General features: G+C 34.4%; 2 protein-coding genes and 1 non-coding gene across 3 annotated transcripts; 2 read left to right on the forward strand and 1 right to left on the reverse strand.

The window, feature by feature from the left end:
* Positions 1-3,270: 3,270 nt before the first annotated feature.
* LOC143847683 (5S ribosomal RNA) lies at positions 3,271-3,389 on the forward strand. The gene has a single exon (XR_013235203.1). It is a non-coding gene; the product is annotated as a 5S ribosomal RNA (ribosomal RNA).
* A 5,944-nt stretch (positions 3,390-9,333) lies between these two features.
* LOC143891669 (uncharacterized) lies at positions 9,334-9,717 on the forward strand. The gene has a single exon (XM_077396213.1). It carries the CDS (start codon positions 9,334-9,336, stop codon positions 9,715-9,717), a length of 384 nt encoding a protein of 127 aa, XP_077252328.1.
* A 2,297-nt stretch (positions 9,718-12,014) lies between these two features.
* On the reverse strand, positions 12,015-13,262 carry LOC143891670 (uncharacterized). The gene is made up of 2 exons (XM_077396214.1): positions 12,649-13,262; positions 12,015-12,501 (listed from the first exon to the last, which is right to left on the reverse strand). The coding sequence occupies exons 1-2, from the start codon at positions 13,260-13,262 to the stop codon at positions 12,015-12,017; spliced, it is 1,101 nt and encodes a 366-aa protein (XP_077252329.1).
* Positions 13,263-22,421: the final 9,159 nt, after the last annotated feature.

Here is a 22,421-nt window from a genome sequence, read left to right on the forward strand (position 1 = left end):
GTTTTATAAAGTTTCTAAAATAAGAAACTTTCTATTTTTTCAATCTCCATCTTTCATCAACTAAATCTAAGATTAAATACCATCTCATACTCATCTCAAAACTTGGCTAAAATCTACTTGACAACATCTTTAGGGTTTCGTATGTCTAAAAGATCGATGTCTTACAAAGTTTCTAAAATAAGAAACTTTCTATTTTTTCAATCTCCATCCTTAATCAACTAAATCTAATATTCAATCCCCTCTCATTATCATCTTAAAAGTTGGCTAAAAGCTCGTTAACATCATCTCTAGGGTTTCCTATGCTTAAAAGATTGATGTTTTATAAAGTTTCTAAAGTAAAAAACTTTCTATTTTTTCAACCTCCATCCATTTTCAACTAAATCGAAGATTCAATACCATCTCAACCTCATCTCCAAACTTGGCTAAAAGCTCATTTACACCATCTCTAGGGCTTACTAAGTCTAAAAGATTAATAGTTTATAAAGTTTCAAAAATAAAGAAACTTTCTATTTTTTCAATCTCCATCATTCATCAACTAAATCTAAGATTCAATACCCTCACATTCTCATCCCAAAACTTGGTTAAAACCTCATTGACATTATCTCTAGGGTTTCTTATGTCTAAAAGATAGATGCTTTATAACGTTTCTAAAATAAGAAACATTTTATTTTTTCAATCTCCATCCATGATCAACTAAATCTAAGATACAAAACCATCTTATCATCATCCCAAAACTAGGCTAAAATCTCCTTCACACCATCTCTAAGATCTCTTATCTCCTTCACACCATCTCTAAGATCTCTTATGTCTAAAATAATAAACTTTCTATTTTTTCAATCTCAATCCTTTATCAACTAAATCAAAGAGTTTTATAAAGTTTCTAAAATAAGAAACTTTCTATTTTTTCAACCTCCATCCTTTATAAACTAAATCTAAGATTTAATACCATCTCATCATAATCTCAGAACTTTGCGAAAAGCACTTTAACACCATCTCTATGGGTTCCTATGTCTAAAAGATGCCTGTCTTATAAAGTTTCTAAAATAAGAAACTTTTTATTTTTTTAGTCCACATCCTTCATAAATTAACTCTAAGATTCAATATTATATAATCATCATCTCAAAACTCAGCTAAAAGCTCCTTCACACCATATCTAGGGTTTCATATGTCTAAAAGATGGATGTTTTATAAAGTTTCTAAAATATGAAACTTTTCTATTTTTTCGATCTCTATCCTTTCATCAACTAAATTTAAGATTTAATACCAACTCATCCTCATCTCGAAACTTGGCTAAAAGCCCCTTGACACCATCTCTAGGGTTTACTAAGTCTAAAAGATAGATGTTTTATTAAGTTCTAAAATTAGAAACTTTCAATTTTTTCAATCTCCATCATTCTTCAACTAAATCTAAGATTCATTACCCTCTCATTCTCATCCAAAACTTGGTTAAAACCTCGTTAACATCATCTATAGGGTTTCCTATTCCTAAAAGATTGATGCTTTATAAAGTTTCTAAAATAAGAAACTTTCTATTTTATCAATCTCCATCAATGATCAACTAAATCTAAGATTCAAAACCATCTTATCATAATCCCAAAACTAAGCTAGAAGCTCCTTCACATCACCTCTAGGGTCTCCTATGTCCAAAAGATTGTTGTTTTATAAAGTTTTTAAAATATGAAACTTTTTTATATTTTTAATCTCCATCCTTTATCAACTAAATCTAAGATTCAATACTATCTCATCCTAATCTCAAAACTTGGCTAAAAGCTCATTGACACAATTTCTATGATTTCTTATGTTTAAAAGATTGATGTTTTATAAAGTTCCTAAAATAAGAAACTTGAATAAAAGCTCATTGACACCTTTTCTAGGGTTTACTAAGTAAAAAAAAATATTTTATAATGTTTCTAAAATAAGAAATTTTCTACTTTTTTAATCTCCATTCTTCATCATCTAAATCTAAGATTCAATATCATCTCATATACATCTAAAAACATTGCTAGAAGCTCCTTGACACCGTCTCTAGGGTCTCTTACGTCTAAAAGATTGATGTTTTATAAAGTTTCTAAAATAAGAAACTTTCTAGTTTTTCAATTTTCATCCTTTATAAAGTAGATCTGAGATTTAATACCATCTCATCCTTATCTTAAAACTTATACTAACTCCTTCACCCCATCTCTATGGTTTCCGATGTCTAAAAGATGGATGTCTTTTAAAGTTTCTAAAATTAGAAACCTTCGATTTTTTCAATCTCCATCCTTTATCAACTAAATCAAAGATTCAATTTCATCTCATCATCATCTCAAAGACTAAAGGCTCTTTGACACCATCTCTAGGGTTTCTTATGTCTAAAAGATGGATGTGTTACAAAGTTCCTAAAATAAGAAACTTTTTATTTTTCAATCTCCATCCTTCACCAACTAAATCTACGATTCAATACCAACTCATCCTTATCCCAAAACTTGGCTAAAAACACCTTGACACCATTTCTAGGGTTTCCTATGTCTAAAAGTTGTATGTTTTATAAAGTTTCTAAAATATGAAACTTTCTAGTTTTTCAATCTCCATCCTTCATCAACTAAATCTAAGATTCAATACCCTCTTATTCTCATCCCAAAACTTAGCTTAAAACTCGTTGACATCATCACTAGGGTTTCTTATGTCTAAAAGATGGATGTTTTACAAAGTTTCTAAAATAATAAACTTTCAATATTTTCAATCTACATCCTTAATCAACTAAATATAGATTCAATATTATCACATCCTCATCCCAAAACACGGCTAAAAGCTCATTGACACCGTCTCTAGGTTCTCATTTTGTCTAAAAGAAGGATGTTTTATAAAGTTTCTAAAATAAGAAACTTTCTATTTCAATAACCATCCTTCATCTACTAAAAATAAGATTTTATAGCCTCTCATTCTCATCCCAAAACTTGGCTAAAAGCTCGTTGATATCATCTCTAGGATTTCCTCCGTCGAAAAGATTTATGTTTTATAAAGTTTATATAATATGAAACTTTTTATTTTTTGAATCTTCATCCTTGTCCAAATAAATCAAAGATTGAATACTATCTAATCCTCATCTCAAAACTTAGCTAAAAGTTCTTTCACACTATTTATGAGGTTTTCTATGTCTAAAAGATTGATGTTTTATAAAGTTTTTAAAATAAGAAACTTTCCATTTTACAACCTCCATCCTTGATCAACTAAATCTAAAATTCAAAACCATCTAATCCTCATCTCAAAACATAGCTAATTCAAAACTATCTAATCGATCATATCAGCACAAATGCATTGGATCCCATCAGAACTCCGAAGTTAAGCGTGCTTGGGCGAGAGTAGTACTTGGATGGGTGACCTCCTGGGAAGTCCTCGTGTTGCACCCCGGTCACTTTTGGGTGACATACACACATGATACAACCATCACACACCCTGTCTCTTTCTCAACGTGAACTTTGGTTGAAGCCAATTGGTCCGGCGTTGAGGCAGTTTAGAGAAGCCTTCCTCAGTCTCTTGTTCTGGCTTAACTTCTTTTGCATCACCTCTCCTATCCATCCGTCAGATGGAACCCCGTGATCCTGGCAAGTTAAAGCCTGTTGTTGAGAAGGATTCCGAAGGAGGTTGGCCGATGCAAAATAGCCCAGATCCAAACTTCTTCTCGCATCTTGACTCCCTCAAGCAAAAGGTCCCCCCTCAAGATTCACACTCTCTCCGAGCAGCTCGAGAGTTTGAAGAATATTATTCCTCGTCAAAGCCCCCCAAAACCAAATTTCTGTTCTCCTCCCCAGATGAACCTGAACTGGGATATGACCCGAGTACCCATTTCAAAAACGGAACCAGAACCCATAAGATATTTGATAAAAGAACACCTCCAGTCGTTGGGAAAAGCTCGAAACCTGGTGAATCTTCATCGGGGAAAAAGAAAAAACTTCTGAAACCTGCTCTTCTTCCATCCCTAGAAAGAGACCCCGAAACTGCCATCGAATTTCTTCCCCCTTCTGCTCCTACTGTTGACCAATTCCTAGTATTTTCTTCTGGTGAGGCAGAATTGCCTTCTCCCTCCCCAAACCTCAGGCGACCAAATCCGGTGAGCCCATCCCTTGAGTTAGTACCTTTGGGTAATAACCAGGAAACTCTATTGGGACTGGATAATAGAATATCAATCCTGACAAGGCTCCAAGCTAGTCCCAAAAGCCCGCCAAAACCACCTTGTGAAATTTTTGGGCCCTCTCATGAAAATAGTGGACCCCCCTCTCCTTTAGATGCATTTGGTAAAGTTTTAGGAACTGCCCGATTAAAGCCTCACAATCTGGGCGGGAAACCTCAATTCAAATTTCAAATCCTCCCTCTGAAAATTGCCCCATCCCAAACAAGGAAAATCCTGCTCAAATTAAGCCATGGAACTCTCTCTTCTCTAAGGCTCAAACTAGCAAACCCATTAACCTTAAACTCCTCCCCCCCTCCAAAAATGAAAAAGGAAAGATTGTCATAGAAGTTGAGGACCAGGAAGTTGAGGAAGCTGAATCGAAATGGGAGAGTTGTCTTGTAGGCTACTTCTTAGGAAGAAGGCCTTACTTCCTTGCTCTGAGAGATCATTTAGCACGAAAATGGAGTTTGAAAGGAAATTTGCAGCTTTATGCCATGGGTGATGGATTTTTTCTATTTAAATTCTCAAATCCCGAAGACTGCTCTCAAGTTCTTGAAGCACCATCCCACTCCTATGGCCTTTGATCCTAAGGAAATGGGCAAAAGACATGCCAATTGAAAAAGAAAATCTCAAATCCATCCCTATTTGGATCAGATTGCCAGGCCTTCACCTCAAATTCTGGACTCCCAGAATCCTAAGCAAAATTGCTAGTGGCATAGGAACTCCTCTATTCATGGATAGTCAAACAAATGAAGAAACCAGACTCAGTTATGCAAGAATATGTGTAGAAGTGGAAGCTGGAACTCATCTACCAAACTCCATCCCCATTCAAACTTCTTTTGATTTCATCATTCAATCTATTGAGTATGATTGGAAGCCTCTTTCATGTCCCTTGTGTAAGACTTTCAGCCGTACCCCCACATCCTGTCCTACACAATCATCTAAGCCTAAAAAGGATGTCGAAGAGAAAAAAGAGTGGAGGCCCATCCAAAAATCTACTCAAAGGCAGGCCTCTTCTCCCTTATTGTCTGCACCTAAAATTCATGCAAAGCCCATCCTTTCTGATATCCCAGAAAAAACCTGTTCTCCTAAAGCTATAGCCACCCACAATCCTTTCTTAGTGTTGCAATCAGAGGAAGGTGAAATTGAGGAGCCCCTGGATCCTACAGAAGGCAAAAGTAACTTCACTATCCAAGCTGAAGATGATGAGGAAGATGAGACTATAAGTAGTGAAGAAGACGGGGAAGACTCTGGGGAAGAAGTTGATGAAAAGTCCGAAGAAGAGACTGAGTTGAAAGATCAGCTAAAATTCAAAAATCTGTTAAAGAACTGGTCCCCTGGAATTTTCTCAACACAAAGAACTCTTGGTGAAGATCAGAAATTGGAAGTCAATATCACTGACCCACAGAACTAGCTACCTGCATCTCAGAATGCCCCCCAAATCATCAACCATTCTCAATGATTAAGGTAGGATGCTGGAATGTCAGAGGAATCTGTTCGAGGAGAAGAAGAAAGGATATCAAAAGCCTCATGATCGATGAAAAACTTCCATTCATCGGCCTCTTGGAAACCAAAGCATCTGAAGATAATTTTGAAGAATACTCATCTGAAATTGCAGATGGTTGGTCTAGGTATGCAGACTACCATCATACTGATAGAGGTCGCATCTGGATTCTGTGGAATTCAGCCCTGGTAAATTTCACAGTTCACAATGATTCCCTTCAGCATATTCATGGTGACATCGAATACATTCATTCAGGCATTAAGATCTCCATTACCATCGTTTATTATGCTAAGAACTCCGGAATTGACAGAAGGCATCTCTGAGATGACCTTAGAACTATTGCCCCAACTATCAATAAACCATGAAAGATATGGAGGGGCCGGTCCGATTCAAGAAGATATCAGAGAATTCAACTCATGTATTTATGATTGTTACCTCTTGGATCTTAAGGCCCTGGGGCACACCTTTTCCTGGTCAAACAAATCTTCCCCAGAAAATTTGAAGCTCAAGTAGTTGGATCGTGCCTTGGTAAATGAAGAATGGCTTTGTTGCTACCCCCACTCATTAGCAAATTTCAAAAATCCGGGGTTATCTGATCATTGTGCCATCATCATTCAATCCTTGGAAGCTAATGTTCATGGGAGCAAACCTTTCAAATTTCACGATATGTGGCTAGAAGACCTCTCTTTGTACGAAGTGGTGGAAAAAGCTTGGGCTATAAAATGTAAGGGGAATCCATTATTCAAGGTAACAAAAAAGCTGAAAGAAGTCAAAAGGTGTATCAAAATTTGGAACTCTGATGTCTTTGGGAGGGTGGATATTCAACTACCACTGGCCAAAAAGACTCTTGATAGCATCCAATCTAGACTAAAAGAAGATCCAAAAAATCTGGAAGTAAGAACTAAAGAGAAAAAGGCCGCAGAAAACTACATTCAGATAGCAAATAGAGAGGAATCGATGTTCAGGCAAAAGGCCAGGATAAACTTGCTGAATCTTGGTGATTCAAACTCATCATTCTTCCCTTCAGCCATGAAATCAAGAAGAAATTATAATGGAATCCATGCTCTGCCAATTTTGAAGGTACCATTTCCACAAATCCAGATACCATCAAAGCCACCTTAATTCAATATTATGAAAACCTCCTAAACAAGCGAAGAACAGATTCTGATTCCACCACCCCAAATCCGAATAGAACCCTCTCTTCAGCTCAAGCTACAAATCTATCCAGGCATGTCACTCAGGAAGAAATTGAAGAGAACATTCGTTGCACAGAAGACAGCAAGACCCCTGGGCCTGATGGTTTTAACGAAAATTTTTACAAGACTTTCTGGTACCTGATAGGAGATTAAGTTTTTGATGCTATCTCTTATTTTTTCAAAAGTGGGAAAATGCCGTATGGTCTGAATTCAACGTTCATCTCCTCAATTCCAAAGTCCCATGAAGCGTCCTCCCCAGATATGTTTCGCCCGATATCCCTCTGCAGTTACCTTTACAAAATTATCACCAAGATTCTTGCTTCTAGGCTCAAAGGAGTAATGGATGACATAATTAGCCCCCATCAATCCGCTTTTATTAAGAACCGAACCATTCAAGACAATATCCTCCTGGCTCAGGACCTGGTTCACAATTTTCATCTAAAATAAAGAAAACCCGGTCATGTGCCTTAAAATGGATATCAAAAAAGCTTTTGATAATGTCAATCACCAAACTCTTATTCAGTTCATGAGAAAGATAGGTTTCAATCAAACGTGGCGCAAGTGGATCGAGCAATGCATTGAAACTGCTTCTTTTTCAGTTCTTCTAAATGGATCTCCTTGTGGGTAATTTAATTCTACAAACGGCATCAGGCAAGAGGACCCCCTGTCTCCTCTTTTATTTTGTGTTTGTATGGAAATGCTATCAGTCATTATTGATGAAGCTGCCTCCTTCAATCAGATTATCACTCCCTTCTCTAAAGGAAGTTTATCCATCACCCATCTGCTTTTTGCAAATGATGTACTTTTATTTGCTGAAGCTTCTGTTCTCTCGGCAAAGGGTATCAATGATTGTTTCAACCGGTTCATGAAGTGCTCGGGTCTGTAAATTTAAACAAAAGTGAGGTTTTCTTCTCTGAAGGTGATTCCAGATATAAGGGGGCCATCAAAGACACTCTTAGCATTCCTCAAGGAAGCCTTCCCATAAAATATTTGGGTCTCCCTCTCATAACATCAAGGCTCTCAGCAGCAGACTGTGCTCCACTCATAAGCAAGATCCACAAGAGAATTGCATCTTGGTCCAACAGGCTACTGTCTAGGGCTGGAAGGGTGGAACTCACCAAGTCCATTCGTAATTCTTTTCATCCTTACTGGGCGGCTTCTTTTCACCTTCCAGCTGGCATTTTGGACAAAATAGAAAAAATATTCAAGGATTTCATTTTGGCAGGCCTCTCTCTTCAGAAATCCTATCACCCTATTGCTTGGGATACAATTTGCACCCCAAAGGCCGAAGGAGGTCTAGGTTTACGAAAGCTAAAGGACCTGAACAAAGCAGCTGACATGAAACAGATTTGGAGCATTATCAAGAAGAAGAACTCCCTCTGGGTCTCCTGGTTTCATCTCAAATATGTAAGGAAGAGGAACTTCTGGATCATAAAAAAGCCTAGCAAAATGTCGTGGGGAGCAAGAACAATTTTTAATTGTCGAGAAGAAGCTAAGAAATCCATATGCTATATCATTGGAGAAGGAAAAGGTATTGATTTCTAGACTCAGCCTTGGCACTCGGATGGGCGTATTGTAGAACAGTATCCTCCTGATGGAGAATATCTAATTGCAATTCGTCCTCAAACTTCTATCCATCAAGTTCTCCGGGAAGGAATCTGGGACCCGATCATGCTACAAAGGCTTCCCTCCATCAACCTTATACTTGAGAAGGCTTTGGTTATCTCAAGTGCTGAAGATGAAGCAATATGGAAAGATACTATTGATGGGTCTTTTTCACTAAAAAGCTCTTGGAATGGCATCAGAGAGCATCATTCAAAAATAGCTTGGGCTTCCTTTGTATGGTTTAAAGGTCACATCCCCAAAATGAGCTTTACGGCTTGGTTAGCCCTTCACCAAAAACTCAGCACTAAGGACATGCTGATTTTTTTGGGCCAAAATAGGGAGATTAGATGCCCATTATGCTCAGCTGCATCTGAAAGTATTGATCATTTATTCTTTCAGTGTTCGTATTCGGCCTGGATCTGGAGATCTGTACTATGGCGATTCAATATTAGAAGGAAACCAAAAAGAAAGCTTATGGAGGAAGAAGAATGGATGAGAACTACTTTTCCTGGTTCAAATCAACAGCCTGCCGCTATCCATATAGCATTTACTTCCTCAATTTATCTCATCTGGCAGGAAAGAAATAATAGGTTACACGGAGCAGACAATTCTCACAAGCAAGTGATCCTGAGAAATATCCTCCACACTATCAGAAGCAGATGTATATTTCTTAGATTAGATAGCCAAACCGGTAGTAGAGATCTGGCTTTTCGAAGGCCTTCGATTTACCCCTTTTCAGGTCCCAGAAACCCACCAAAAGCTGTAAATGGGTCCATCCAGAACCTGGATCTGTCAAGCTAAACTGTGATGCGTCTTTGGCAAGCTCATCAGCCTCCATTGGGGGTCTTTTACGTACCAATGATAGTTCAGTTCTAGCCATGTATTCCCAGGACAAGATTCAAATGAGCATCCAGGAATTGGAGCTTGAAGCGATTTGTCATGGAGCCTCCCTGGCCTCCTCCCTTGATATTGATCGCCTTTGGATTGAGTCAGACTCTCTATTGGCAGTGAATGTAATCGAAGGCTCTGTCCCATGCCCGTGGAAGAAAAGACTACCATTAGCTCACCTGAAGAACACTCTCTTAAAATTCGCTTCTTGGAAGGTGTCTCACATCTGGAGGGAAGCAAATCGACCTGCTGATTTTCTTTCAAAACCTGATTGCCCTTTAAAAGGTTCTTGTATTCAAGGGGTGTCCCTCTCTCATCCTCTTTATGACTATGTCAAAGAGGATGATGAAGGAACCCTCTATTATAGATTGTAATATCTTTTTCTTTTCTTTTCTCTATTCTCTGGTCTTGGGGTATGCCTAACCCCGATTACTAATAAAAGAAAAACATAGCTAAAAGCTCGTTGACACCATCTATTGGGTTTCATATGTCTAAAAGCTGGATGTTTTATAAAGTTTATAAAGTAAGAAACTTTCTATTTTTTAATCTCAATCTTTCACCAACAAAATCTACGATTCAATACCATCTCATCCTCATCCCAAAACATGGCTAAAAGCACCTTGACATCATCTTTAGGGTCTCTTACGTGTAAAAGATGGATGTTTTATAAAGTATCTAAAATAAGAAACTTTCTATTTTTTCAATCTCCATCCTTTATCAACTAAATTTAAGATCCAATACCCTCTCTTCCTAATCTCAATACTTGGCTAAAAGCTCCTCGATACCATCACTAGAGGGTTCCTATGTCTAAAAGATGGATGTCTTACAAAGTTTCTAAAATAAGAAACTTTCTATTTTGTAGTCTATATCCTTCATCAACTAAATCAAAGATTCAGTATCATCTCATCATCATCTCAAAACTTAGTTAAAAGCCCATTGACACCATCTCTAGGATTTCCTATGTCTAAAAGATAGATGTTTTATAAAGTTTCTAAAATAAGAAACTTTCTATTTTTAAATCTCCATCATTCGCCAGCTAAATCTACTATTCAATACCATCTCATCCTCATCCTAAAACTTGGCTAAAAGCACATTGACACCATCTCTAAGGTTTCTTATGTCTAAGAGATTGATGTTTTAGAAAGTTTCTAAAATAAGAAACTTTCTAATTTTTCAATCTCCATCATTCATCAACTAAATCTATGATTCAGTACCCTCTACTTCTCATCCAAAAACTTGGCTTAAAGCTTGTTGACATCATCTCTAGGGTTTCCTATGTCTAAAATATGTATGTTTTACAAAGTTTCTAAAATAAGAAACTTTCTATTCTTTCAATATCCATCATAAATCAACTAATCTAAGATTCAATATCTTCTCATCCTCATCCTCATCCCAAAACACGGCTAAAAGCTCCTTAACACTGTCTCTCGGTTCTCCAATGCCTAAAAGAATGATGCTTTATAATGTTTGTAAAGTAAGAAACTTTCTATTTTTTCAATCTCCATCATTTATCAACTAAATCTAAGATTTAATACCCTCTCATTCTCATCCCAAAACTTGGCTAAAAGCTCGTTGACAACACCTCTAGGGTTTCCGATGTCTAAAAGATGGATGTTTTATAAAGTTTCCATAATAAGAAACTTTCTATTTCTTCCATCTCCATCATTTATCAACTAAATCTAAGATTTAATACCATCTCACCCTAATCCCAAACTTGGCTAAAAGCTCCTTGACACCATCTCTAGGGTTTACTAAGTCAAAAAAATTAATATTTTATAAAGTTTCAAGAAAAAGAAACTTTCTAGTTTTTCAATCTCCATCATTTATAACCTAAATCTAAGATTTAATACCATCTCACTCTAATCTCAAAACTTGATTAAAAGCTCCTTGACACCATCACAAGGGGTTTACTAACTCTAAAAAATTAATATTTTATAAAGTTTCTAAAATAAGAAACTTTCTATTTTTTAAATCTCCATCCTTAATCAACTAAATCTAAGATTCAATATCACCTCAACCTCATCCAAAAACATGGCTAAAAGCTCTTTCACACCGTCTCTAGGGTCTCTTATGTCTAAAATATGGTTGTTTTATAAAGTTTTTAAAATAAGAAACTTTCTATTTTTCAGTATTCATCGTTTATTAACTAAATCTAAGATTCAATACCATCTCATCCTCATCTCAAAACTTAGCTAAAAGCTCCTTGACCCCATCCCTAGGGTTTCGTAAGTCTAAAAGTTGGATGTCTTATAAAGTTTCTAAAATAAGAAACTTTCAATTTTTTCAATCTCCATACTTCATCAACTAAATCAAAGATTCAATATCATCTGATCTTCATCTCAAAACTTAGCTAAAAGCTCCTTCATACTATCTCTAGGGTTTCTTATGTCTAAAAGATGGATGTTTTATAAAAATTTTAAAACAAGAGACTTTATATTTTTGGATCGTCATCTTTCACCAACTAAATCTACGATTCAATACCATCTCATCCTCTTCCCAAAACTTGGCTAAAAGCTCCTTTTTTTTTATGAGTAAGCAGGGGTTAGGCGGACCCCAACCAGGCAATAAAGAAAATAGGGATTACAATTACGGGGGCTGAAAAGCCATCAAAACGGGAACAAACTCCCAACAACAAAGGATCCAAGGGAAATATAAACTAAACATGGAGACATTATTTTCTATAATATTCAGTCCCTGCCCTGTCAGAATCCAGGAGCTGGAGAAGAGCCGGGGGAGATAGAAAAGGAGAAATGTTTACCCCTTTGCCTGGGCATTTTCGTTTGGATAAAAAGTCTGCAACGCAATTCCCTTCCCTCCAAATGTGGGTGATGCTCCATCGTTGAAAGCGAGAAAGGAGCAGCTGAATTTCCTTAATGCGGCGGAAGCTCCGCCAAGGTATGGTCAAGAGCCCATTGATTATATCCGCTGTAGATTTAGAGTCCACTTCCAACCAAATTATACCACAGCCCATTTGAAGGGCCTGTTGCAAACTAGTGAGGACACCGAGGATTTCAAGAGTGAGGATGTCCTCCCGCTCCACATTGATAGAAAACATGGAGACAAGAAACCCGTTGCTATCACGAATTGTTCCACCAATACCTCCTCCAACATCCTCCAGAGAAGCGTCGGAATTGATTTTGAAAGATCCTGGAGGCGGCCTAATCCAGGAACAGGATTGAAGAGAAATGGTGCTGGGGCAGAAAACACATCCAAAGTTGGAAGCAACAGACCGATTGCTCTAGGTATCCAAGTCGGTTAGCTTCAGCCCCTGGATCTTGGTTTTTATGAGGGAGAGAAGATCCGACAGCAGCACAGAGTTGAGAAGCGATTTTTTATGGAAAACCCGCTGGTTTCGCTCCGCCCAGATTCTGTAAATTGAAGCTTCGAATGCTAAGAAGGCCAGAGTAGCGGATTGCCCAGAGCCTTTGAAGGAGTTGGCGAGCCAAAGTTCTTCCTGAAGGAGATCAGGTTGAGGACTTCGAAAATGACCGAGCATACCAAGCAGATATTGCCAAATCCATTTCGAATAACGACTTTGAAAGAAGAGGTGGTTGACTGATTCAAGCCCATAATTGCATAAGAGACACCGTCTGTTAACAGAGGGGTCCAGGAAGGGGAGATTATCCATGGTACTCAGGCCATTTTTTAGAGCTTTCCAAGAGACAAGAGCATGCCTAGGGACATGGTTGCTGAACCAAATTCTCGAGGCCCATGCCGGTTTTTCAATTTTCTGTCTTGATACTTCCCAACCACTTTTGGCAGTGAAGAAACCATTACTGTTTGGTTTCCAAATAGGGAGATTTCGGTTAGAGTCAGTAAAGATGGTTTCGGATAGCAGGGCTTTTTCAGTAGAGAGAGACCCAATGTTCAGAATGGGGTTCCAAGTGCCATCGAGATGCAATTGGTCAAGGGAGTTCATGGATGACAGGGAGGAGTCAGTTCGGTTCCAAAGATCAATGCCGGCTTCATTTCCCACAAAGTAACAGGTATGAGATGGTGTCAAGGAGATTTTAGAAACTTTATAAGACCTCAATCTTTTAGACATAAGAACCACTAGAGATGGTGTCAAAGAGCTTTTAGCCAAGTTTTAACATGAGGATGAGAGGGTATTGAATCTTAGATTTAGTTTATAAAGGATGGAGATTGAAAAAATAGAAAGTTTCTTATTTTAGATACTTTATAAAACATCCATCTTTTACACATAAGAGACCTAGAGACGGTGTTAAGGAGATTTTAACTTTGTTTTGGGGTGAGGATGAGATGATCTTGAATCTTAGATTTAGTTGATGAAGGATGGAGATTGAAAAAATAGAAAGTTTATTATTTTAGAGATTTTATAAAACATCCATCTTTTAGTTATAGGAACCCTAGAGATGATGTCAACGAGCTTTTAGCTAAGTTTTGGGATGAGAATGAGAGGGTACTGAATCATAGATTTAGTTGATGAATGATAGAGATTTAATAAATAGAAAGTTTCTTATTGAAAAATATTGAAGGTGAAGAATAGATATTGAAAAATAAAAAGTGTTTTAGTTTAGAAACTTTGTAAAACATCCACCTTTTAGACATAGGGAACTTTATAGATGGTGTCAACGAGCTTTTAGCCAAGTTTTTGAGATGAAGATTAGATGTTATTGAATCTTTGATTGAGTTGATCAAGGATGGAGATGGTAAAATTGAAAGTTTCTTATTTTAGAAACTTTATAAAACATCAATATTTAAGACATAGGAAACCCTATAAATGGTGTCAAGGAGCTTTTAGCTAAGTTTTGAGATGAGGATTAGATGTTATTTAATTTTTGATTTATTTTGAACAAGGATGGATTTTAAAAAAATAGAAAGTTTCTAATTTTAGAAAATTTAGAAAACATCAATCTTTTTAGACATATGAAACCCTGGAGATGGTGTCAAGGAGGTTTTAGCAAAGTTTTGTGATGCGGATGAGATGATATTGAATCTTAGATTTAATTGATGAAGGCTAGATATTAGAAACTGTATAAGGCATCAATCTTTTTGACATAGGAAGCCCTACAGATAGTGTGAATAAGCTTTTACCCAAGTTTAGAGATGAGGATGAGATTGTATTGAATCTTATATTTTGTTGATAAAGGCTGAATATTGAAAAAATAGATAATTTCTTATTTTAGAAATGTTATAAAACATCCAACTTTTTGAGATAAGTGACCCTAGACATGGTGTCAAGGAGCTTTTAAACCATGTTTTGGGATAACGAAGAGATGATACTGAATCTTAGATTTAGTTGATGAAGGATGAGAATTGAAAAAATGGAAAGTTTCTTATTTTAGAAACTTTATAAAACATCTATCTTTTAGACAAATGAAACCATATAGAATATGTCAACGAGCTTTTAGCCAAGTTTTGAGATAAGAATGAGAGGGTACTGAATCATAGATTTAGTTGATTAACTAAGGAGATTGAAACTTTATAAAAATCCATCTTTTAGACGTCGAAAACCCTAGAGATGGTGTCAATGAGCTTTTAGCCATATTTTGGGAAGAGGATGAGATGGTATTGAATCTTAGATTTAGTTGGTGAATGATGGCGATTCAAAAATATAAAATCTCTTATTTTAAAAGTTTTATAAAACATCCATCTTTTAGACATAGGAAACCCTAGATATAGTGTGAATGAGCTTTTAGCTAAGTTTTGAGATGAAGATGAGATGATATTGCAATTTTGATTTAGTTGATGAAGGATGGAGATTGAAAAAATTGAAAGTTTCTTATTTTAGAAACTTTATAAGACATCCAACTAAAGACTTACGAAACCCTAGGGTTGGGGTCAAGGAGCTTTTAGCTAAGTTTTGAGATGAGGATGAGATGGTATTGAATCTTAGATTTAGTTAATAAATGATGAAAATTGAAAGATAGAAAGTTTATTATTTTAAAAACTTTATAAACAACCATATTTTAGACATAAAAGACCCTAGAGACGGTGTGAAAGAGCCATGTTTTTGGATGAGGATGAGGTGATATTGAATCTTAGATTTAGTTGATTAAGGATGGAGATTGAAAAAAAAGAAAGTTTCTTATTTTAGAAACCTTATAAAACATTAATTTTTTAGAGTTAGTAAACCCTAGAGATGGTGTCAAGGATCTTTTAATCAAGTTTTGAGATTATGGTGAGATGGTATTAAATCTTAGATTTAGGTTATAAACGATGGAGATTGAAAAACTAGAATATTTATTTTTTTAGAAACTTTATAAAACATTAATTTTTTAGACTTAGTAAGCCCTAGAGATGGTGTCAAGGAGCTTTTAGCCAAGTTTTGAGATTAGGGTGAGATGGTATTAAATCTTAGATTTAGGTTATAAAGGATGGAGATTGAAAAACAAGAAAGTTTCTTTTTTTAGAAACTTTATAAAATATCCATCTTTTAAACTATCGAAATCATAGAAATGGTGTCAATGGGGCTTTTAGCCAAGTTTTGAGATGAGGATGAGATGGTATTGAATCTTAGATTTAGATGAAGGATGGAGATTGAAAAAATAGAAAGTTTCTTATTTTATAAACTTTATTTTACAACCATCTTTTAGACATAGGTGACCCTAGAGATGGTGTGAAGGAGCTTTTAGCCTAGTTTTGCGATGATGATAAGATTGTTTTGAATCTTAGGTTTAGGTTATCATGGATGGAGATTGAAAAAATAGAAAGTTTCTTATTTTAGAAACTTTATAAAACATCTATCTTTTAGACAAAGAAAACCCTAAAGATGATGTCAACGAGGTTTTAACCAAGATTTGGGATGAGAATGAGAGGGTGTTGAATCTTAGATTTAGTTGATGAGGGATGGAGATTGAAAAAATAGAAAACTTCTTTTTCTAGAAACTTTATAAGATATTAATCTTTTAGACTTAGTAAACCCTAAAGATTGTGTCAATGAGCTTTTAGCCTAGTTTTGAGATGAGGATGAGATGGTATTCAATCTTAGATTTGGTTGATGAAAGATAGAGATTGAAAGTAGAAAGTTTCTTATTTTAGAAACTTTATAAAACATCCATCTTTTAGACATAGGCAACCCTAGAGATGGTGTCAAAGAGCTTTGAGCTGAGTTTTGAGAAGAGTATGAGATAATATTAAATCTTAGAATTAGTTGATGAAGGATAGAGACTAAAATAGAAAGTAAATTATTTGAGAAACTTTATAAGACATCAATGTTTTAGACATAAGAACCCCTAGGGATGGTGTCAATGAGCTTTTGGCCAAGGTTTGAGATGAGGATGTGTGGGTATTGAATCTTAGATTTAGTTGATGAAGGATAGAGATTGAAAAAAAAAAAGTTTGTTATTTTAGATACTTTATAAAACATCCATCTTTTACACATAAAAGACCCTAGAGACGGTGTTAAAGAGCTTTTAACTATGTTTTGGGGTGAGGATGAAATGATCTTGAATCTTAAATTTAGTTGATGAAGGATAGAGATTGAAAAAAGAGAGTTTATTATTTTAGAGATTTTAACTATTATTTTAGGATGAAATGATCTTGAATCTTTTTGTTATAGGAACCCTAGAAAAGATGTCAATGAGATTTTAGCCAAGTTTTGGGATGAGAATGAGAGGGTATTGAATCATAGATTTAGTTGATTAAGGATGGAGATTAAAAAATAGAAAGTTTCATATTTTTGAAACTTTAATAAACATACGTGATTTAGATATAGGAAACCCTAAAGATGGTGTCAATGTACTTTGAGCCATGTTTTGAGATGAGGATGATATGGTATTGAATCGTAGATTTAGTTGGTAAAGGATAGAGATTAAAAAATAAAACATTTCTTATTTTAGAAACTATATAAAACTCCCACCTTTTAGACATAGGAAACTTTACAGATGGTGTCAACGAGCTTTTAGCCCTGTTTTTTTTATGAAGATTAAATGTTATTGAATCTTAGATTTAGTTGATCAAGGATGGAGATGGTAAAATTGAAAGTTTCTTATTTTAGAAACTTTATAAAACATTAATCTTTAAGACATAGGAAACCCTATAAATGGTGTGAAGGGGCGTTTAGCTAAGTTTTGAGATGAGGATTAGATGGTATTTAATTTTTGATTTATATGAACAAGGATGGATTGAAAAAATAGAAAGTTTCAAATTTTAGAAACTTTAGAAAACATCAATCTTTTATACATAGGAAACCCTGGAGATGGTGTCAAGGAGGTTTTAGCTAAGTTTTGAGATGCGGATGAAATGATATTGAATCTTAGATTTAGTTGATGAAGGACGGAGATTGAAAAAAAAAAGTTTCGTATTTTAGAAACTGCATAAGACATCAATCTTTTAGACATAGGAAACCTTACAGAAGGTGTGAATGAGCTTTAAGCCAAGTTTAGAGATGAGGATGGGATGGTATTGAATCTTATACTAAGTTGATAAAGGATGAAGATTGAAAAAATAGAAAGTTTCTTATTTTAAAAACTTTATAAAACATTCAACTTTTAGAGATAAGTAACCCTAAACAAGGTGTCAAGGAGCTTTTAACGATGTTTTGGGATAACGATGAGATGATACAGAATCTTAGATTTAGTTGATGAAGGATGGGAATTCAAAAAATAGAAAGTTTCTTATTTTAGAAACTTTATAAAACATCTATCTTTTAGACAAAGGAAACCCTAGAGAATATGTCAACGAGCTTTTAGTCAAGTTTTGGGATAAGAATGAGAGGGTACTGAATCATAGATTTTGTTTATTAAGTAAGGAGATTGAAACTTTATAAAAATCCATCTTTTAGACATAGAAAATCCTAGAGATGGTGTCAAGGAGCTTTTAGCCAAGTTTTGAGATGAAGATGAGATGGTATTGGATCTTAGATTTAGTTGATAAAGGATGGAGATGGAAAAAATAGAAAGTTTCTTATTATGGAAACTTTATATAACATCCATCTTTTAGACATTTGAAACCCTAGAGATGTTGTCAACGAGCTTTTAGCCAAGTTTTGGGATAAGAATGAGAGGGTATTAAATCTTAGATTTAGTTGATAAAGGATGGAGATTGAAAAAATAGAAAGTTTCTTACCTTACAAACATTATAAAGCATCATTCTTTTAGACATAGGAGAACCGAGAGATGGTGTCAAGGAGCTTTTAGCCGTGTTTTGGGATGGGGATGAGAAGATATTGAATCTTAGATTTATTTGATTTTGGATGGATATTGAAAGAATAGAAAGTTTCTTATTTTAGAAACTTTGTTTAACATACATGTTTTAGAAATAAGAAACCCTAGAGATGATGTCAACAAGCTTTAAGCCATGTTTTTGGATGAGAAGTAAAGGATACTGAATCATAGATTTAATTGATGAAGGATGGAGATTGAAAAATTAGAAAGTTTTTATTTTAGAAACTTTGTAAAACATCAATCTTTTAGACATAAGAAACCCAAGAGATGTTGTCAAAGTGCTTTTAGCCAAGTTTTAGGATGAGGATGAGATGGTATTGAATCGTAGATTTAGCTGATGAATGATGGACATTGAAAAATAGAAAGTTTCTTATTTTAGAAACTTTATAAAACATCTATCTTTTAGACATAGGAAATTCTAGAGATGGTGTCAACGAGCTTTTAACTAAGTTTTGAGACGATGATGAGATGATATTGAATCCTAGATTTAGTTGATTAAGGATAGAAATTGAAAAAAAAGAAAGTTTCTTATTTTAGAAACTTTATAAAACATCCATCTTTTAGACATAAGAAACCTTAGAGATGGTGTCAATGAGCTTTTAGCTAATTTTAGATATAAGGATGAGATGATACTGAATCTTTGATTTAGTTGATGAAAGATATAGATTAAAAAATAGAATGTTTCTTATTTTAGAAACTTTGTAAGACATCCATCTTTTAGACATAGGAACCCTCTAGTGATGGTGTCGAGGAGCATTTAGCCAAGTATTGAGATTAGGATGAGAGGGTATTGGATCTTAGATTTAGTTGATAAAGGATGGAGATTGAAAAAATAGAAAGTTTCTTATTTTAGACATAAGAGACCCTAAAGATTATGTGAAGGTGCTTTTAGCCATGTTTTGGGATGAGGATGAGATAGTATTGAATCGTAGATTTTGTTGGTGAAGGATTGAGATTAAAAAATAGAAAATTTCTTACTTTATAAACTTTATAAAACATCCAGTTTTTAGACATAGGAAACCCAATAGATGATGTCAACGACCTTTTAGCTATGTTTTGAGATGCGGATTAGATGGTTTTGAATTTTAGATTTAGTTGATCAAGGATGGAGATTGTAAAATGGAAAGTTTCTTATTTTAAAGACTTTATAAAACATCAATCTTTTAGACATAGAAAACCTTACAAATGGTGTGAAAGAACTTTTAGCTAACTTTTGAAAGGAGGATTAGATGGTATTCAATCTTTGATTTATTTGAACAGGGATGGAGATTGAAAAAATAAAAAGTTTCATATTATATAAACTTTATAAAACATCAATCTTTTAGACATAGGAAATCCTAGAGATAATATCAACGAACTTTTAGCTAAGTTTTGGGATGAGAATGAGAGGGTATTAAATCTTATTTTTAGTTGATGAAGGACGGTGATTGAAATAGAAAGTTTCTTATTTTAAAAACTTTATAAAACAACCTTCTTTTAGACATAGGAGAACCTAGAGAAGGTGTCAAAGAGCTTTTAGCCGTGTTTTGGGATGAGGATGTGATAATATTGAATCTAATATTTAGTTGATTAAGGATGGAGATTGAAAATATGGAAAGTTTATTATTTTAGAAACTTTGTAAAACATCCATCTTTTAGACATAAGAAACCCTAGTGATAATGTCAACAAGTTTTAAGCTAAGTTTTGGGATGAGAATAAGAGGGTATTGAATCTTAGATTTAGTTGATGAAGGATGGAGATTGAAAAATTAAAAAGTTTCATATTTTAGAAACTTTATAAAACATCCATCTTTTAGACATAGGAAACCCTATAAATGGTGTCAAGGTGCTTTTAGCCAAGTTTTTGGATAAGGATGAGTTGGTATTGAATCATAGATTTAGTTGGTGAAGGATGGAGATTGAAAAATAGAAAGTTTCTTATCTTAGGAACTTTGTAAAACATCCATCTTTTAGACATAAGAAACCCTAGAGATGGTGTCAAAGAGCTTTTAGCTAAGTTTTGAGATGATGATAAGATGATATTGAATCTTTAACTTAGTTGATGAAGGATGGAGATTGAAAAAATCAAAAGTTTCTTATTTTAGAAACTTTAAAGGACATCCATCTTTTAGACATCGGAAACCATAGAGATGGGCTGAATGAGTTAGTATAAGTTTTGAGATAAGGATGAGATGGTATTGAATCTTAGATCTACTTTATAAAGGATGAAAATTGAAAAATAGAAAGTTTCTTATTTCAGAAACTTCATAAAACATCCATCTTTTAGACGTAAGAGACCCAAGAGACGGTGTCAAGGAGCTTCTAGCCAACTTTTTGGATGTATATGAGATGATATTGAATCTTAGATTTAGATGATGAAGAATGGAGATTGAAAAAAATAAAAAGTTTCATATTTTAGAAACTTTATAAAATATTTTTTTTTTACCTAGTAAACCCTAGATAAGGTGTCAATGAGTTTTTAGCCAAGTTTTGAGATTAGGGTGAGAAGGTATTAAATTTAAGATTTAGGTTATAAAGGATGGAGATTGAAAAAAAAGAAAGTTTCTTATTTTAGAAACTTTATAAAACATCAATCTTTTAAACATAAGAAATCCTAGAAATTGTGTCAATTAGCTTTTTAGCCAAGTTTTGAGATTAGGATGGGATAGTATTGAATCTTAGATTTAGTTAACAAAGAATGGAGATTAAAAATATAGAAATTTTCTTATTTTAAAACTTTATAAAACAACAATCTTTTAGACATAGGAGACTCTAGAGATGGTGTGAAGGAGCTTCTAGCTTAGTTTTGGGATTATGATAAGATGGTTTTGAATCTTAGATTTAGTTGATCATGGATAGAGATTGAAAAAATAGAAAGTTTCTTATTTTAGAAACTTTATAAAGCATCTATCTTTTAGGCATAGGAAACCCTAGAGATGATGTTAACGAGGTTTTAACCAAGTTTAGGGATGGGAATATGACAGGGTAATGAATCTTAGATTTAGTTGAAGAAGGATGGATATTGAAAAAATAGAAAGTTTCTAATGTTAGAACTTTATAAAACATCTATCTTTTGGACTTAGTAAACCCTAGAGATGGTGTCAAGGGGCTTTTAGCTAAGTTTCAAGATGATGATGAGTTGGTATTAAATCTTAGATTTAGTTGATGAAGGATGGAGATCGAAAAAATAGAAAAGTTTCATACTTTAGAAACTATATAAAACATCAATCTTTTTTTTTTTGATGAGTAAGCAGGGGTTAGGCGCGGACAAACATCAATCTTTTAGACATAGGAACCCGTAGAGATGGTGTCAAGGAGCTTTTAGCAGAGTTTTGAGATTATGGTGAGATGGTATTCAATCTTAGATTTAGTTTACAAATGATGGAGGTTGAAAAAATAGAAAGTTTCTTATTTTAGAAACTTTATAAAACTCTTAGATTTAGTTGATAAAGGATGGAGATTGAAAAAATAGAAAGTTTCTTACTTTATAAACTTTATAAAATTATCATCTTTTTAGACATAAGAGATCTTAGAGATGGTGTGAAGGAGCTTTTAGCCTAGTTTTGGGATGATGATAAGATGGTTTTGTATCTTAGATTTAGTTGATCATGAATGGAGATTGAAAAAATAGAATGTTTCTTATTTTAGGAACGTTGTAAAGCATCTATCTTTTGGACATAAGAAACCCTAGAGATAATGTCAATGAGGTTTTAACCAAGTTTTGGGTTTAAGAATGTGAGGGTATTGAATCTTAGATTTAGTTGATGAAGGATGAAAATTGAAAAAATAGAAAGTTTCTTATTTTAGAAACTTTATAACCTACTAATCTTTTAAACTTAGTAAACCCTAGAGATGGTGTAAATGAGGTTTTAGCTAAGTTTGGAGATTAGGATAAGCTGGTAGTGAATCTTAGATTTAGTTGATGAGGGATGGGGATTGAAAAAATAGAAAGTTTTTTATTTTCAAAACTT

Source organism: Tasmannia lanceolata, unplaced genomic scaffold (genome assembly GCF_043159265.1).
Source record: "Tasmannia lanceolata isolate RefF3 unplaced genomic scaffold, GAP_Taslan_0.1 ptg000015l, whole genome shotgun sequence".
Lineage (NCBI taxonomy): Eukaryota > Viridiplantae > Streptophyta > Magnoliopsida > Canellales > Winteraceae > Tasmannia > Tasmannia lanceolata.

Coding starts and splice junctions, on each gene's coding strand:
- LOC143891669 (XM_077396213.1), top strand. CDS start 9,334: ATGTATTCCCAGGACAAGATTCAAATGAGCATCCAGGAATTGGAGCTT.
- LOC143891670 (XM_077396214.1), bottom strand. CDS start 13,262: ATGAACTCCCTTGACCAATTGCATCTCGATGGCACTTGGAACCCCATT. Junction 12,502..12,648: donor CTTCTCAACTCTGTGCTGCT/GTCGGATCTTCT, acceptor TTCCTGGATTAG/GCCGCCTCCAGGATCTTTCA.